Source organism: Echiichthys vipera (assembly GCF_963691815.1).
Source record: "Echiichthys vipera genome assembly, chromosome: 2".
Lineage (NCBI taxonomy): Eukaryota > Metazoa > Chordata > Actinopteri > Perciformes > Trachinidae > Echiichthys > Echiichthys vipera.
The window spans coordinates 17,521,019-17,538,556 of record NC_139827.1 but is presented as its reverse complement, the minus strand read 5'-3'; the positions used below and the strand labels follow the sequence as shown (position 1 = coordinate 17,538,556).

Sequence of the window (17,538 nt, the reverse complement as noted above, 5' to 3'; positions counted from 1 at the left end):
CCAACAATTCTTCTGTAGAGTACATTCAGTGACCTGCAGATGTAGAGCACTGTTAAAAGCCAGGCAAGTTCATTAACACTCCTCACCACCGCCATCATCAGAGGCTTACAATTAAGGTGTCAGGCATGGTTGCTGCAGACAGATGGGAGGAAATAATAGTCACATGTGCAGGTGGCACAGGACTCACAGTCTGGTCGGTAGTCAAAACTTTGTGGTGAAGAGTTTACAGGGTCTTAACCTTATGCCACATACAATTACTGCAATTGCGGCTTGTGCTTGTTAGAGCTGCTCCACTAAATAAACAAGGGCGATATGACCTGGTGCAACATTTCAGCTTTTCAGCTTCTTTTTTTCATCTTTTCAGCTCTTTTAGCATTGCAGAATGGACAGCAGATCCTTTTTAGTACTATCTCAATGTTTCTTGATTAAAACAAAATGTGTATTGCAAAGGAACATTTTGCTAAAGGTTTGGCCACAGTTGAACCCCACATTTGCAGTTTGAAATTCACTGAGGAAATAGGGAGAATTGAAGAATATGCCATTTGAAAAACTTTGGAATTCTTGCAACCATAATTGTGTTTTGTTTTTTTTCAAGCACAGTTCCTTTTCAGTCAAACTCCAAAACACTACTTTTGATATCATACTGTGGATCAGTGCTGACAGAGGAAGTCAATCTGGATTATAAACACAGATGTTATATTTTAAACAAAGTCATTTTGAAAGACTTGAGAAGTTCCCTTTATTTTCTCACCAGTCCCCATTAAGTATTAATATTTCATAGCTTCTTAGCAAAGGTCAGGGTCACACAGCAGCTGCTACAACATGTGGAAACTAACACAAAGCCAAATGGGATAAATCATGTTTCTGAATAACACAGATGTTATACAATTTCTCTGCAGATACACAGTGTGCCTTGGAAGCTGTGGGGAGACTACAAGCCAAACTAAAGGAGAGAGGAGAGGCCCCCACACAGGAGAAACTCTCTCTGCTGAAGACCGTCCTGCAGAGCCCCCTGTTCCATCATATACTCAGCTTACAGCAAGCTCAGCGGAAGCCCCCAGCAAAGGTACAGCGCAAGCATGAGTGCGTGGGTGTTTGGTGTATATTGAATAGGAGGGAAGTAGTCGGAATCATTCCCTAAACACTGAATGCAGGAACCCAACTGGATGAGTAATCAGCTTAACTAAGTTTACCACTAAATCCCAGAGAGAGAGAGAGAGAGAGAGAGAGAGAGAGAGAGAGAGAGAGAGAGAGAGAGAGAGAGAGAGAGAGAGAGAGAGAGAGAGAGAGAGAGAGAGAGAGAGAGAGAGAGAGAGAGAGAGAGAGAGAGAGAGAGAGAGAGAGAGAGAGAGAGAGAGAGAGAGAGAGAGAGAACAGGAAGAAGTGGCTAAATAACATGTTGTGGAGTCTTCAGAAGTCATCTGTAAGATTCTATAAGTTTTGAGCTTGAGCTGTGTTTGTTTGCATGTGTGTGTGCACATTGGGTGGGGGTCTATTTCACCAAATAATATTTATTCACACACATCTAATTCTGCTCTGGCATTGTTTTAGACATTATCAATGTTTTTTTATTTATTTGTCAGCCAATACTGTACTTAAGTACAAGTTTGAGGTACATGTATTTATAAAGGTTAGAAAATTGAGTTTGTGACTGGAAGGTTGTCTGTTAAATCCCAGCACCAGCAGGATACATTTGGGTCGTGAATAAGCAGCATTTGCCCCTCCCTCATTTCCACCGCTGAGGTGCTCTTGAGCAAGGCCCTTAACCCCGACCATGCAGCAGCAGATCAGACTAGTTGTACCTGCAGCTTCCAGTTGAATTTGTAATCATGCAAATGTGATCAGGGCGTACGCAAGAGAGGGTTACTTTGCTACAATTCAATGGCATACATTTGACATATTACAAATAAATCCAAAATAAAAATGTATGATAAGATACAAATTTAATGATCCCCAGGGGTAAATTATAAAATACCCAGCAGTATATAATTAATTAAATTAGCCAGCTGCAACATTACATTGAGGTAAGTCTACACATGACTGCATAAATAATTTGCATTTTCAAGCATATTTTGAATCTAATACTTCAGTTTTACTTGTAAACAGTGCATTTCTACGCTGTTGTATTGCTATTACCCAAGTAAGTTGAATATCTGAATACTAATACCATCACTGTTGTCACTGCAGTAATCACTATGTCTGTAATTGTCTGCTATGGTAAAATGTAATGTAGACAAACCCTATTAGAACCACTGTCTTCACACAAGCATTATTGCATAAGCATTATGTGGTGAGAGTCTAGTATTCCGTGTTTCATTACTGCTATCTCAACAGGTGACAAAGATGTTAGAATGTAACAGTGTACAGATCAGAAAGAATCATCTACTGAAGCGCCGCATTAAACTCTGAAACAGAAAACCTAAAATACAAAAGGGGAAGGGATCCCTGTGTTCCTGCTCACCTAACCTAACCCTCTCTGCTCCATTTTAAACCTGTTTTTCTGCACTTTTTTCTTTGGATAACACACAATCATTGACCCTTCCTCCCTCTTCTCCCTCACACATCTTTCTACCGTATGTTGTATCACAAGGCCCTCCTTTCTCAATTTCTTTATCCTTTCCTTTTTCCCTCCATCACTCTCTAATCGTATTCCTCTTTCTCTATATCTCCTTTCTTCAATTAATGTCTCCACCTCTCTATCAATCCCCTCCCCCATCTCTTCATCTCCCTCATCCATATTCTCCCTTCACTTGCATCCCTCAATCCCTTTCTCATCCATCTACTCTCTCTCCCTATCTAATCCATCCCTTTTACTTGCAACCCTCATTCTTATACTTTTATCCTCCCATCTCGCCATGCGTTGTATCTACACATCCCTTATTGCTCTCTCAATCCTACCAGGGGAAGATTTCCAAATCTGTGTCCATGAACTGCGGCCCATGTCAGGGCATGGGGGTCAGCCTGAAGACCCTTAGCCACAGTGACTCCTACACATGGGCCATGGAGAACCGCAGGCCCAGCAATGCAAGATCCATCCACAGAGACGGCAGCATCTCTTCTCTGGGCTCCCAGGATCTGTCCTTCTCAGACAACTACACAGACAACGGCATTCACACTGAATCACAAGTATGTAAAATGCTAAATGAGAGGTCATTTTGGAAGAAACATGAACCAACCAAATGTATTGTAAAATGTAACACATCACCATTCCAAATGTCACAATTTCCTGTTGAGAATATAATATTAAACAACTCACACACAGTTGGATATCACATTGTGCGAGGGTTCCAGCTGATCGTAAGAGACAGTGCAGCTAACTTGATGTCATTTCAGGTTTGCTTTTGTTTCACACAATTTTTTTTTTTAGTACTGCACACCTCCTCGAATTTCCCGCACTATGTCAATGGGGAGAAACCTGTCTGCCATTGCTCATGAGGTACGGTTGGCTTACATCTGAGCTTGTAAATGTGTGTCTGTCAATGTAGATAAACAAGGTAATCGAACATGTTATGCCCCTCAACCTGTTAATTGTGTTTCACTGTTTTCATACCAGTTTAATTACTCTCTCTCTCTCTCTCTCTCTCTATCTCTCTCTTTCTTTCTCTCTCTCTCTCATTTCTATTTCTGTTTCCCTGCCTGTTTTTCTCACCTCTGTCATGTTAGAGACGTCATGTGGAGATGATAGAGCTTATCAATGATGGAAAAGGGCTTGGTTTTGGCATCATAGGAGGGCGTAGCACAGGAGTCATGGTCAAGACCATCCTTCCTGGTGGAGCTGCTGGACGGGTAAATCCCCCTGACAAGTAATAGCATAGCCAAACTATAAATAGCCAGTTAAATTAATAGTTTAACACTTTGAGGAATGCACATTCCTCGAGACATATGAGTGGTATCATCTTTTTATCTAACGCTCAACTAGGAAGCCAATTGATGCATTTTCACTATGGTTGAATACCTGGAATGAGGCGGGTCTATCTCACCCCTAATTTGCATGTGAGTCGCTCGAGTGGCCGCTTTAGTGGCCATTCGAGTGGCCGCTTGAGTGGCTGGTTTTTCTTCAAAAAACAGCCGCTCAAACCCCCGAGAGAAGCCTGGTTGCTGATTGGATTTAGCTCTCAGCGGGATGTGATGTGTGGTAGTACAGACGCCACAACAACACGGCAAAGTAGTAGTAGTATCTTTGCACAGGCTTGCTGCCGGGTTGGATTCTGACCTGTGGTCACACAGACCATACTGCAAGAAGGTTGCAAGCCTGTCTGTCAACAAAATTTTTTACAGTGCCCAGAATTTTTAAGGTGGAGTGTTTTCTTTCATGTTACTTGTACATTAGTTAACGTTGTGAATCATAAGGGCCACCTTATCAACAACTGATCAGCTGATCACCAGTGATCGAAACGCATTCAGTGATACCTCACCTCCGGAGTCGTAAATCCCTCTCCGGCCTTTTTTTTTAATGGAAACATGGCGAGTGAATAGCCATTTGAGAGGGCATGGCCTGAAACTTTCTGAGCAGCCACATTTTACCCTACTGGAAACGCACCTCATAAGTGTATTTCCCCCAAAAGTTTCTTTCTCTAATGAATCATAGAGCAAATAAACATACTGAAATGTATTATTTAAGTGAAGCATGTTTAGAAGAACCTCCAGAATGTATTTAAAGATGTTCACAAAGTTCACACTAAAATGTTTTTTGTTGTAATGGGGCTAGGATAAGCGTCTGCGTAGTGGAGATCAAATCCTGCGTATCGGAGATACAGATCTGGCGGGCATGAACAGCGAGCAGGTGGCACAGGTGAGGTATCATTGGGAAAACATTACAAAAGTAGATGAAGTGCTTTCTTCACCCTAATTCTTTATCTGTAATGATAATGCTTTATGTAATCTCTTCTGTGTTAAAATAACCGGCAAATCTGACTTGCATTCTTCTTATTGGCCAGCAGGGATTGACTGATAGTATCGAAGAGAAAATTAGCCTAATCTCACTTGATTTATTACCTTAGTAAACATTTTCCTAATGAGTTTATGTTAACATTAGTTGGAAGAAGATGCCGCAGCTACCTTGTGATTGACAGGTATCAGTGGTAGTGACAGAATTGTGAACATTTAACAATGGAACTGTGTACATTGAGATAGCCATGAACTTGTTTTTGGGTGTTGTCTGTGTTTTTGTCTTAGAACTTTGACCCTTTCACAGGCGTTTCACTTCATCAAAGTTAACTGTAACATTTTGGTTGCCTAAAAATGTCTGTGTTTGGTTGCACCTTCTTAACAAAGCTAGCTAGTGCTAACGTTAGCTGGTAGCATGAAGGAAACGTTGCCAAAATAGTCTCAAACAGAGCTAATCAGCTCCATCCTATACTGTATTTCAAGGGCAGCTGTCTCTTATTTTACAAGTATATTACTTATTTATTAATTGTCACACACTTAATTAATTAACTGTCACTTTTTATTTGCAAATGACCACCTGGCCCAGGTACTGCGAAATTCAGGTACCAAGGTTAAGCTGCTTATTGCCAGGGATATTATCAAGGACAACCACCTTTCATCTCCTGTCCTCAGCGAGGACAGCTTGGACGGCAAGGTTTGTGTTTGTGTGCACATACTTGTCTTAAGTTAAATGCAATCTTTGTATGTAAAATACTTGGCTCATCAGTGATATTAATTGTATATCCCTTATCCCTTAACCCGAAAAAAAAGGTTTATCAGGTTTTTTATTGTCTGTGCTTCTTTACAGCTCAATGAGTCAAATGACGACTATGAGTTCAGTGTACAGTTCACTAAGAACAGTCGGGGCCTGGGATTCACCATTTCTAGCTACATAGGTGATCTAAACTCAGGTAATAATATCCACCAAGTTTAAACTTGCTGATTAGTTAATTGCCATTATTCCAAGCGAAAGTGATGGAAACAAACTAGGAAAATAGCAAAATTATGAATAATACCTCCGTATTATAAGGCATTATTGATGATATGTGAGTTTAGAACTACATTTACAGTCAATGCTTAAAGTTTTTCCTTTAATAAGCTTTGCTTTCTTCAGTCTACAGCGCTGGTGTGATAGTGAAGAGCATAGTGAAAGGCAGCACTGTCGATCAAGATGGACGCATCAACATTGGAGACATCATTCTGTCTGTGAGTTCCACTAAAAACATAACAGATTTTTTAGGGTGCCCTCTGGAGAAAAATATCTTGTTGTCTCAAATATATCCTCTGCTTAATCTTAACGATTTCAGCTTCTTGAAATCTGCACAGTTTGCAACTTTTAGAAGTTCCATACAAAGAAATTAGGGTCTTTTTTAAGATGATGAAGTGGAATTTGTCATGTACTTCTATCAGCTCTTGTTTTTACGGTACCGCTCCGTCTTGTACTGTTTTTTTTTTATTACTATTGATTTCTTTTTACTTTCCCATTTAATTTCCCTGCCCTTACCTCCATACTGTCCACGGCATCCACAAAAATGGTTCCCTTCACCCTACTTATACATCTCTCGTCCCCTCCATCTTCAGGTAGATGGGTTGAGCCTACAGGGCTGCAGTGAGCAGCGTGCCACGGAGGTGTTGAGGAGAACAAGTCCCCTGGTCAGACTGAGGTTGCTGAGGAAGGCTGTCCGTCTGAGTCATATCCTGCCTCCAGTACCTCCCCTGCAGCCCCTTCGACACTCTCACAGCTTCCACGAGGGCAATCCCTACAGAGTGGGCCTCAACAAGATTCAAGAGACAGGTGCTGTGTGCTGAAAAGGGGAAACATATTGTCTCAGTGGTATCATAAGGGGATTGGTTTTAAAGTTACTGAGCAAATGGAGAACATGTGATTTGACAGTATGTACTAACAGAAACTTTTAATGCATGCAATCATACACAGGTGATGCCCTGCCCTATGACCAAATTAAGTTTCTGATATCACTTCATACTAGAACTATGCTTGCCGGGAATTTGTACACATTATCCTTTTTATGAAGTCAAGTGTGTTTGAGTGCACATGTGTTTGAATCCCTGCATGTGTTCTCAAAACCTGTTTCCCCATCTACCAGGAATCTGTTCACTGCGTGAAATCTCCCGGCGAGCAGCATATGCCAATGGACGACCCCGACATGATTTGAGAAACGGTACGCTCCCCTTCCCGTACTTTACTGCTGTCTGGAATTGGATCATGGGACTTGATTCGGATATGCTGATTAGGCTCAGGGAATGGAAATGTGGCGGTGAAGCATGCTCTTTGATGGGAGTCTATTTATAGTATTGTTCAGTCAAGTGTTTATCCAACTCATTCAGCTCATTCCAGATGATTTATCTCTTGCCCCGCCTCCATGTATGGCTTTATTTAGACAAGGATTTTTGGACTTGATTAGAGAGCACAGCCAAATAAGCCCTGATTGCTGTGAGGCTTTCATAGATGAATGAGAAAACATTACTTTGGCAAGAAATCATAAGATTGTGGGTGTGAATATGCATGCATGCATGCCTGTGGTGTGGGTGTATGTGTGTCTGTCTGTGAGTGGTTGTGGTTGACATCCTGCTTTGCCACAAGGAGAATTATGTTGTGTTCTCTCTATAAATCAGCTGAAGTGATGTTTTCATATAAAATCCCATTCTTCTATTAATTGAATCATCTAGGGCTAGGAACAAAATAATGGGAATGTGGTTGTATGTGAGATGAGGGTGATTCTCTTTGTATGTCTGCACATTTTACAGGTGTGAAACTGACACCACTTGAGGAGGAAGACCTGAGGAAGAGGTGGCAGCATGCAGTCGGACAGCGATATGAAGTTATTGTATGTTTCTTTGTAATTAAAATGAGCATTAAATATATCATGAATAGAAAAACACAGTCAGGAATATTGGTAATCTACATAGCTAAATGCATTATAACTCTGTTTCACACAAGAAAATCCCCGCCTAGTTTAGTGTGATGTCTACACTTACAGTACACACCATTATCACCCACCGCTCAACTTCACATCGCTCTAGGTGTGTCAGCTGGAGCGTTTTAGTGAGACAAGTGGTCTCGGCATCAGTCTGGAGGCTCGGGCAGGACATCACTACCTGTGTTCTGTCTTACCTGAGGGTCCTGTTGGCCAAAGCGGCAAGATCTTTACTGGAGACCAGATATTAGAGGTAATCGACTGATACAGATCCTTTCAGCCAATTGCTCTGCAACTCACCCTTGACACTGAAAACACACCAAGCTGAGGCGAAGTCCGGTTCGCTGCAATCATTTTTCTAACATAGCCCAACATGTCACAGCAGGAGTTCTAGGACTTTCTTTACTGATTGACATTCTCTGGCCGAACTTCACCATCAAAAGCTTTCCAAAGTCGTTGCAGACCACACTTTTCACTGCTGCTTGGTGGGTTTTCGGTGTAAGTCATTTGATAAAGATATGAGATCATGTAAAGTTTTTACGATTTGATCATTGTGGGACTGTTTATTTTTGTCAAATCTGTCAAATATACTTCAATGTCTAGAATAAACTACAGTCACACCATAGTTTAAGTTGAAGCAGTTAGCGACGATAGCCTGTTCTTTAAAGTGGTTAAAAAAGCCAAAAACATTATTAACATTATAAAGACATACACATATATCTGAAACACCACCAGGGAACACCACGCATTTCCAAGTACTTTATGCAACATTAGAAAGTGGAATGTCAAAATATTGAGTTAGTGTGCCTCTGTGCATTTCGTGCATCAAGATGAGCACTCTGGTGAGCACGCTGATTAACTCTTTGCTTGCAAAATAGAAAACACTGCAAACTGGCTTGTGTCCTTCAAATGTTTGAGTGTAGCAGCAAACATCTGCGTTGCAGCTCAACCCTTTGATCTCCCTCAGACGACATCTGCATGGCAGAGCCACTGATCGTCTCTGTTTTTAAATGAGCCTCACTCGGTTTAGTTACCGCTTGCAGCTTTAATTGTTCTTGCTGTGACTTGATGTAGTGTGGCCACTAATTGCTCCTCAACACCCACATTTGAAATATGACTTAAAATATAAAATATTTTAGGGCCGTCCCACAAATTAAGTCATGAACACTCATACACACACAGTCTAAGCAAGGGTGTTACAGACAGACACGTATGTATGTCCAATACTCTAAATATTGTAATTTTCATGTGAAACGAATATTAACATATTCCATACTTAACCTCTGGTAATCAGCACTGATGTAATTTCTCAAAAGTTAAAAGCATTACTCAGCCAATCACTGACCATAGGAATATCAATTTTAGACATGGACACACTTTTCCGTTCAAGTGAATGAGAAAGTGTGTCGAAATTTTTGACCGGTATTGTGTATATATACAGTATATATGTGTGTGTGTTGTATCTTCCTGGCAGGTGAATGGGATCCCTCTTATTGGAGAGACACATAAGGAGGTGGTCAATATTCTCAAGGAGCTGCCGAGGTGTGTTTGCCTGGTTTGCTCTCACATTATACCCCCTGCAATTCACGACAGTGATGAGGAAGATGACAATGATGGCCATCTCACCCTGAAAGAGCTGCTGGCTGAGTTCAATGACAAGGTGAAGGCACACACCAATGACTGGGGGGACTAAGCATTAGTATTGAAATGTATTCCCCTAAAACAGGATAAACCACATAGAATTGTTACACATCTGCATTTGAAATTGCACTCAAAAATGTCATTGACATGCTCTTCTCTTGTAAATCAATCTCCTTCCTGGTGTCCTCTCTGCCTGTCTGTCCTAGTTGGACCAGGGTTGTGTCATTCCCTGTCCTACAGCCGAGGACATCACTAAGCGTGGTGTGCCCCCCATGTCACCTCCTCTGGCCATGTGGGAGAGAGAGGCTCAGGTGGTCGAGCTGGAGAAAGGCGAGTCGGGACTAGGCTTCAGTATCCTGGACTACCAGGTCAGAGACATTCCCCTAAGCCTTTCTACAAATAGACCACTCTGGAATCAGTTGCAGTCTAAGTAAATCACTGTGGGGTTGGATAGGGTGAAGAAAATAGAGAAGCATGTGTACCTCTTGTCTGTATATTTCTGTGCTGAACTGCTCCGTCAGTTTCTGTTTTAAATTTTAGATTAAAAACATGTCTTATCTTGAGCAAAATTTGCACTGTGTAAAGAACAACTTGCTTTACTGTAGCTGGTTGCCCCTCTGTAAGGCCACCCAATCCATTTACTTACTGTTCCCTTTTATTCTCTTTGTTTAACTGTCTTCATCTTGTAGACAATGTATCTTTTTTCCATCAGATTGTTCATGTATATACATCTTCAGTAAACCACCCTCTCCATCCTTATGCGTAATTCTAGGATCCAGAAGATGCCACTAAAACAGTTCTTGTAATCCGGTCGTTGGTGCCTGGAGGTGTAGCAGATCGAGATGGCCGCCTGCTGCCTGGTGACCGACTCATGTTCGTTAATGAAAGTGACTTGGAAGGCTCCAGCCTGGATTATGCTGTGCACGTCCTGAAGTCCACTGGCTATGGTCCTGTCCGCATTGGAGTTGCAAAACCACTGCCGGTATGTAAAGAAATACCTAATGTATTTGAAAATTTAAATTTATTTATTTCGAATTTATTCAATTTTTAAATACATTTTTAAATTTTGTGTTTACCACTTGAATTAGTTTAGTTTTTGTGACATAAAACCAGTTTAATCTACATAACTAAAAGTGGGCAATATGGATAAAATCCTTATCCTCAAATTAGAAACTGTTTATGCATAAATAAACCTTACACAAATTCACTACTACTTCAAGGAATTCCTTCTCATTGAATAGCCTAATACACCCACGATGGATGAATAAAATAGTATAAATGGTACAGCATGGCAAAGTCTCTGACAGTAGACAAATGTATATTGTCATACAATATATATCATCACATCATTGTCTGCAGCATACAGTATGTAAACATAAATTCAGAAGAGGGTTTTTCACTCAAATTACTTTTTATATCAATAAACTTATTGAGTCTAATTTATATCCACAGATATACAAGAGAATTACTTAAATGTGTGTTTTTCTTACAGTGCAGTATTTCTTCTCCTTTTGTTGTGGACTGTGACTTAGTAACAAGGAACAAAGAATCCAGTTACAGGCCGTCTGAATTTTTAATGCAGCTGAGAGATTAACACAATGCTTGACCACACTACAGATGGAGAGAGAAGTGGAGACGAGAAGAGGGTGTCTAATTTACAGTCACCTTCTTTAGCCTGTTCACTTCAATTTCAATGTACTCACTGTTAAAGACATAGACAGTTGTTTGTTTGTTTTTTAAACTCCTTAATTTTAATTTTGGAATTTTGTATTCTCAGCTGGAACTGTGTGGCGGCTTAACGCCCATCTCAGAGAGGAGCTTGCGGGCTTCCTGCGATGACACTGACAGCCACACTCAGATCAGCCTGCTAGCTGAGGCAGCAGAGGCTAACACCAACACTTGCAACTCTGAGGACAACAGCGTCATCCAGACGTGTTACACTACAACGGTATGTCATTCAACACACGATATTGCTTCACATTTCTTTATGCATACTTTCTGCTCACTCTTTAGATTTGCGGTTTAGAAAATCAATAGAACTTTGGTCCACAGGAGAGTAAAGGTAAAAGTTAGGTTCGGTGCTATACTGCAGAATTGGTTAAACGTTTGTCCACCTTTAACAGCACCAGTTCTGTTTTCATTACATAAATTTGAAATATGTAAGAATGTCAAAGTCCTTGCTGAAATTCACAAGTTTAAAATGTGTTATGCCAGTCACCTAACAGGATTCTTGTAAATGAGCATTTGCTTGATGCTTTAGACCCAGCAGGAAACATCTTTGCGGTGACACTTACTTTACAGTAACACTGCAGTAGTCAGAATCTTGTAGTCCATCACAGAGGACTCATTGCTCACTGCCATGCAAACCTGAGACTCGCAGTGTAGCCATTTTAGCTGCTCTAAAGGAGATTAACATAAGAGTGTTTGTTTTCTCTGTTCACGTTCAATAGTGGGGAGCTTAGAGCCGGCTGTATCAGTATCACTGGGTCAGGTATAGAGAAAGTGCTCTGTGTCAAAGACTTGTTCCTCAATTATGGCCTCAACTCCTATTGAGGCAGCCTTTTGTCGTTGTTTTTGCTTAATTACCAACAATTGCCTCTCAATGAAAAGTGCTTACTGCTTGCACAACATTGGCACTTAGTCTAGCACAAGGGCATACAGTACTGCCTTAATGTATCCCACACATACACGCACACAAAGAGACCCAGAGCAGCAAGTGTTCTCATCAAAGACAGACTTTTTGCAAAGGTAGCTTCAGAACTCCAGTGCTGCTCATACTTTCTGTGGTTCAAAGACAATCTCCTCGTTGCCCTTTTTCTCTGTGAAGTGCCCGGGGGGACCAAAGAAGTCTGCCTTTCCCCATGTTTTACATCTCAGAATTACTCCAAAGACCTTCACCCTGGAGAGTCAATAGAGTTGTTTGAAATCATTTTTGTCAAATCAGATATCTGATTAGATGTGATGATAGCAGCTCATGACTTTAGCGTCGGCCTATTTTTGCAATATGGGTTACCTTTCTATACATTTTAAAATTTGCCGCATGAACAATAATGTGCGCCAAAGCAATGGCAGTACAGCTCTCGGGATGGTAATGTCTTTTGTTGGTCGGTTGGTACACCACTTTAATCCAGGGGCCTGGGATGCACAGGGCACATTATTGTTTACACTACAAAAAATTTAAAAAAAGCTCAAAAATGTCTCAGACCAACTCCGCAAGTGGTTTCGCTTATGATTTGATCGCCCAAGACCCAATTTCAGACCAAGCTTAAAGATGTTCTAAGAGTATACAGTCATGCTAGAAGCTCTGTGAGGCTGATCTTATGCACAACAATGCTTTGAGATACATGCTAACATTACAATGATGATGCTAACAAGCTGTTTAGCAGGTATGTTGACCATCTTAGTTTAGTACGTAAGCATGCTAACATGTGCTGCTAATTAGCAGGAAATACAAACTTTAGCCAAGACTATAGAGCTAAAGGAAAAGTCAGAGGAGCGCCACAGTAATTAGAACATATCCACTGGGGACAACGATTATGTAGAAAATGTCATTACAAACCATTCAATAGTGACAATCCATTCAATAGTTGTTGTAATTGTCACCAAACCTTCACGCTTTTACTCAGACATGCCCTCTACACGGTGGTGAGGTGGTTAGTACTGTCGCCTCACAGCGAGAAGGTTCCAGCATCCCGTCCTGGGCCTTTCTGTGTGGAGTTTGCATGTTCTCCCCATGTCTCAGGGGTTTTCTCCGGGTTCTCCGGTTTCCTCCCACAATCGAAAGACATGCACGTGTTAGGTAAATTGATGACTCTAAAAATTGCCCTTAGGTGTGAATGGTTGTCTGTCTGTGTACGTCTCGATAGACTGGCGTCCTGTCCAGGGTGTACCCCGCCTCACGCCCGATGTCAGCTGGGATCGGCTCCAGCCCCCCCGCGACCCCGACCCCGGGATAAGCGGTTGAAGATGACTGAATGAATGCCCTTTTATTATCTCTTTCATAGGAAAAGCAGTTGAGGCATCGTTTCGGCATCATGGAAGACAGCAATAGGCAGCAAGTGCCACCTCTGCCCCCCCGCACCAGCTTTGAGAGGAAAATCACTGTTGTCCGGGGCAACCGTAGCCTTGGTATGTTCTCCGTCTTTCTCATGGCGATGGTGTCTTGGTGTGTGTACATCGCTGGCATGGCGATAATGACTCTAATAGGCGGTGGTGATGACGACTGCCCTGAAGAGGAGTGGTGAAGTGATGTTATCCTCATACTTGAGAGAGGAGATAATTTCAATGTGTGTGTGTGTGTGTTGATGTGTGTGTGTGTGTGTGCGTCTATGTGTGTGTGTGTGTGTGTGTGTGTGTGTGTGTGTGTGTGTGTGTGTGTGTGTGTGTGTGTCTGTCTCTTTGTGTGTGTGTGTCTGTTTGTGTGTTTGTGTGTGTGAGTGTGTCTGTCTCTTTGTGTGTGTGTGTGTGTTTGTGTGTTTGTGTATGTGTGTGTCTGTGTTTGTTTGAGAGGCTAATATAGGCGTGTGTAGATAATGTGAAATAATATTAAGAAGTAATATTAAAAGCTATTTATTGAAATGCTGCTTTCTATATATATATTTGTTTTTATACTCCAGTGTTAAGATTACATTGGTTTTTCAAACATGACAGGGAGGAAACAGGGTGTGAGGCACACCTGCACTTTCATCAAAGGCCATTGTGTCAAAGCATAAGGAAACAAACTTGTATTAGTGTTCTCGCAACATGCTTGAAGTAAGCACCACACTACTTGTGTGTGGGTGTAAAAATTTTTAAATTATGTAAATGTTCATTGGTAGAAAATCAAGGGCATAACCTACATTCCGTGTCTCACTGCGTTCTTTGGTTTTCATCTGTTTAAAATACTGTAGGTCTTCTTGTTGAGATATTGTATGTAGCCTGGTTTTCTGGATATCCAAATGTGGAGGGTTTACAGATTTCTTGTGTTTTGTGTGAATTTAAATTAATATAAATTTGAGGCAAAAGCTTCAGCTTGGGCAGAGTTACAGTGTGTATCTGTATCGGATACTTGGGATTTTCTATGAGCAATATTATTGTAGTACAATGTCTATTTGCACTACATTCTTCCTATTATTAGGTGCCATGCACAATTCTATCCATTGTGCGACTATGACTTAATGCCCAATATTGGAGATGAGACATGTTAACTTGTACAGTACGTACATTGCATGGTTGGTTTGTGCTAAAAGGACTGTCTGACTTTTAAAGCAGGTTGTGTAAGGAGAAGGTTTAATGGACTAAAATTAAGTCTTTTTTTTCTTGCCTTGCTTGTCTAAAAACGTGAATATATGCAGCCTGGGGAGAAGTATTGGTTTATTCTTGTGTGGTGTAAACCTTTTTTCTCTTACTGTAAGTTTGTGGTAAAGAAGTTTTATTGAGGTCAAAACAAATGGATTTTCATATGAATATTTTTCATGTGGGAATTGTTGAAAAGTTTTTGCACCAGTTAGCATAGAAAAATGTATTTTGATGCTGTGTTATAGTAACCTTGGGATTTTGAGACATTCATAATTATTACTTGTGACCTCCTCTCATGTGTTTGAAATGTGTGACTTCTGTTTGTCTTGTCAGCGTCAGTAGCTGTATATTGAGGTTGATTGTATTCCAGGCACTATGATTGTATTGTAATTTGAATGTAATACCAAAAAACAATAAATGATTTATTTGATCAAAAATAAGCACAAAGCCATTTCTTTGACCAACTTCAAATTATGTACGACCATAGTGTTGTGGATGTGCATAGTGGATAGATAGCAATGTAGTATGCAGGAAACGTAGACTAGACTTCCTAATTTGTGGTAGCCTTTCCTGTCTGCATGGCTGCAGTGTGTATGTGTGTGCATACGGTGTGCCCGCATGTGTGAGTTGGTGCGATGCCTGATTTACCTGCTTCTACCTGGCTGCATTAATGAAGTGTTCATGTAATCCGCCTAGTGTCCGATTTAATAATGCCAAAGTCAGGTGTTTGTGCGACTGGCATATGTTACCCCTCGAGTCACCTGTGCCCTCTGCCCTACGTGGGTGTGATTGTGTTTGTGCACCTTATGCGAGTGTGACTGTGAAGGGTGATGCCTTGTAAATGTCAAGCATGTGTAGCCATGTCTGTGTGCTAATCTGCCTAGTGTCTGTCTTGATTATGCTGATTATGCCACTGTCAGGTGTTTGTTTGGGGGACTGTCTGTCTGTTTGGCATTCATTCAAAGCAGTCTTAGCCAACCCTTCACTTACCTGTGCTCATGTGTGTGTTTGTGTATGTGTGTGCGTGTTGGCAGGGATGTCGGTGAGTGCTATCAAGGACGGCTCAGGCATGCTGGTGCGCAGCGTGGTCCAAGGGGGTTCTGTTAGCCAAGATGGCAGGCTGGGGGTGGGGGACGCTATCTTGGCCATCAACGGAGAACCTACCTCAAATCTGACCGACGCCAGGGCCAGAGCCACGCTCCGCAGGCACTCTGTCATAGGGCCAGAGATAAGGTGAGGAGCCAGTCACTGGCCAATGGCATTGCAATATGCTGAGGGTTTTGTTCTGGGCTGAAAGAAATAAAAGGTGATATTTACTTTTTACGTCACCGTGTAGCTCACAAAACACTCATGCATTTTGAACGATATTGTAAAAAGAGGGATGTCTTTTTATATACATAATGTTAAAGTATCAAAACACTCAATCCGAAGAGAAATGCACACAACCTGTAGTCCGAAACTGCATTTAAACAAGCTAACAACTTATATAGGCAGAAAGTTTAGCTACAGAGCCTTTACAGTCATACATCTGGTGAAATCTTGGAGCACAGACTCTGAAGCTGTTTCCACACTGCTGCGCAACAACCTTCTATTCAGCAATCAACTGCCTACCTTCAAGAGCATTTTCCCAAAAAAGCAAAGGGCTTTGATGCAGAAAACCCAGAAATGATGACCAATGAGAAAAGATACAACTTTTTTAGGAGGGGAGCTGAATGAGACAGGCACAAAAACGTAGCATTTCAGGCAGAGGTTGAATATATTCTGACTAGGAGTTGGTGGTATACTGGTTTCGTCACCATCACTGGTGTTATGTTCTGCCACAACATGGATTTTGCAGTACTGTGAACACACACATTTTGGTTTTAACACACACATAATGGAGATACTTCCACTTGCGTGCTAGCAGCTACAGTATGTATATAGTGCTAGTACATGTACAGCGTTTTTGTTAAGAACATAGACTAACTTGTCAAAGTTATGGCACGCATTATCATGTTTTGATTTAGAGAGGACACATAAACGAGTGGCTATTCACAAGCGGGTCTATATGCTCTATATGTGGGAAATTATTTTATTGCTCAGATATAGTTGATCAGCAGAATAATAGCATGGCTGTTCGACTAAGTATTAACTTATCATGTTACATGTACTTATTAAACTACATTATGGGGCAGGCTACTCCTCCTAAAACACATATAGGCCTATACATTTTTCATTCATATTCGAAGCCAATAAACACATTCTTTCTTATAATAATTTGCCTTACATTGCCAATATAGTGAAAAGAGGTAGAATCATGAGTGGAGTATCCCATTTCATTTTATAATACCATGATATAATACCGTCATTGCAAAAAATTTGAAACAATTGATATAGATTTTAGGTCAAAACACCCATCCCAAATACAGTAGTATGAGAGATACTAGTATGAGGAGGAAAAAAAAGCTTGACATCAATGAGCCCCCTCTGAATCACCTGTTCCCTGTTTACTGGGTGGCTGTACTGTATATGCAAAACTATGTGCGTCACCCACTTAACAATGGCTCAAGTGCTGCTTCACATTCCTTAACAATTGTTGTAGAGAAAGACCTTTGACTGTGACGTGCCACATTATATATTATCAAGCACAGTCACATCAGTACATGTTCTATTCATTTCTGTATCTGTTTTTATTATGTTTTGTTATTATTATTATTAATAATAAAGTTGTTGTTTTTAGGAAAGCAAAGACATAAAATTAACTGAATTTTATGAGCCG

At 41.0% G+C, this 17,538-nt stretch overlaps 1 protein-coding gene across 1 annotated transcript in view; it reads left to right on the top strand.

The window, feature by feature from the left end:
• Positions 1 to 17,538, top strand: part of LOC310960763 (multiple PDZ domain protein) — a gene marked incomplete at its 3' end in the record, with an annotated part of 39,505 nt that overhangs the window by 220 nt on the left and 21,747 nt on the right. Inside the window, exons 2-19 of the mRNA XM_083932561.1 lie at positions 900 to 1,066; positions 2,902 to 3,126; positions 3,368 to 3,436; positions 3,664 to 3,786; positions 4,709 to 4,792; positions 5,474 to 5,581; positions 5,735 to 5,837; positions 6,041 to 6,132; positions 6,508 to 6,721; positions 7,032 to 7,106; positions 7,693 to 7,772; positions 7,969 to 8,115; positions 9,337 to 9,522; positions 9,710 to 9,871; positions 10,276 to 10,485; positions 11,281 to 11,451; positions 13,508 to 13,631; positions 15,815 to 16,013. Of these exons, the coding sequence (XP_083788687.1) occupies positions 900 to 1,066; positions 2,902 to 3,126; positions 3,368 to 3,436; positions 3,664 to 3,786; positions 4,709 to 4,792; positions 5,474 to 5,581; positions 5,735 to 5,837; positions 6,041 to 6,132; positions 6,508 to 6,721; positions 7,032 to 7,106; positions 7,693 to 7,772; positions 7,969 to 8,115; positions 9,337 to 9,522; positions 9,710 to 9,871; positions 10,276 to 10,485; positions 11,281 to 11,451; positions 13,508 to 13,631; positions 15,815 to 16,013 (2,539 nt within the window). The remainder of the gene's footprint in view (positions 1 to 899; positions 1,067 to 2,901; positions 3,127 to 3,367; positions 3,437 to 3,663; positions 3,787 to 4,708; positions 4,793 to 5,473; positions 5,582 to 5,734; positions 5,838 to 6,040; positions 6,133 to 6,507; positions 6,722 to 7,031; positions 7,107 to 7,692; positions 7,773 to 7,968; positions 8,116 to 9,336; positions 9,523 to 9,709; positions 9,872 to 10,275; positions 10,486 to 11,280; positions 11,452 to 13,507; positions 13,632 to 15,814; positions 16,014 to 17,538) is intronic.